The 907-nt window shown below is 48.2% G+C and overlaps 1 protein-coding gene across 1 annotated transcript; it reads right to left on the reverse strand.

Annotated features, from left to right (window-relative positions):
• Positions 1-255: 255 nt before the first annotated feature.
• Pmar_PMAR004985 (conserved hypothetical protein) lies at positions 256-693 on the reverse strand (the record flags this gene model as incomplete). The annotated part of the gene is made up of 1 exon (XM_002769661.1): positions 256-693. One exon carries the CDS (start codon positions 691-693, stop codon positions 256-258), a length of 438 nt encoding a protein of 145 aa, XP_002769707.1.
• Positions 694-907: the final 214 nt, after the last annotated feature.

Raw genomic sequence — 907 nt, forward strand, 5'->3', positions numbered from 1 at the left:
AGTCATAGCACTACCTAGCTGCTGTAGGGACCCCGTCTCTGGGAGAGAGCACTCACACGAGGCATGAAAACGGGTCAACCCTACTCTCGAACCGACGGACAATCTCGGTAAAAGGTAAGGCGCCTGTTTGGAGGAGGGACTGCAAGGACTGCGATGCTTTGAATGGTGCATTGCGAGCTGTGGACCCTTCGATAGACGTTATAGTATACCTTCTCAACGATAGCAGGCTAACCGTACTCAGTAGCAGGGGAGAGCTCACCCTCCACAACCATCCAGTGTAACCATATGATGATGGAACTCATGCAGTGCTGGACGATGGGATATAGTAATAAGTGATATACCAAGTTGACCACATAACTTGAAGAGCCTTCGTTCCATCTTAATACTCACCGCCGAAGTACACTCGTCCAAGATAGCAAAGGTAGGCCTGTGCCAGAATAGTCGTGCCATTGATAATCTCTGCTGCTCCCCTAGAGATAGCCGGGAATCCCAATCGATAACACCTACCAGGAAGCTGCCTATCGCTAATGCAGTCCAAGGACATACTATTAAAGTCATTGAGATGAGATAGTTCAACCAGGCGTAGTAACGATACCAGCTGCCCCTCATCTGGTCTGTTGCTATCAGGATAACATATGTTATCGGAAAGGGTGCCCACAACACAATAGGGCTTCTGGGGTAGGTAGAATACATAGCTATGAAGGCCAACTCCTCCCCTACTACCAGGCCTAGTGATGGTACCTGATATATCAATTATAATCTTGCCGTCACTCGACTAAGCTCAACTTGCCACCACTTATAACTCTTCGTTGGCCTACCTCGCTTAATATCCCATAGACCACCCAAGCACCGGAAAATACTAGATTTCCCAGCACCATTCGGGCCACATATAATGACATTATCCCCT

The sequence above is a fragment of the Perkinsus marinus genome (assembly GCF_000006405.1).
Source record: "Perkinsus marinus ATCC 50983 genomic scaffold scf_1104296965182, whole genome shotgun sequence".
Classification (NCBI taxonomy): Eukaryota; Perkinsozoa; order Perkinsida; family Perkinsidae; genus Perkinsus; species Perkinsus marinus.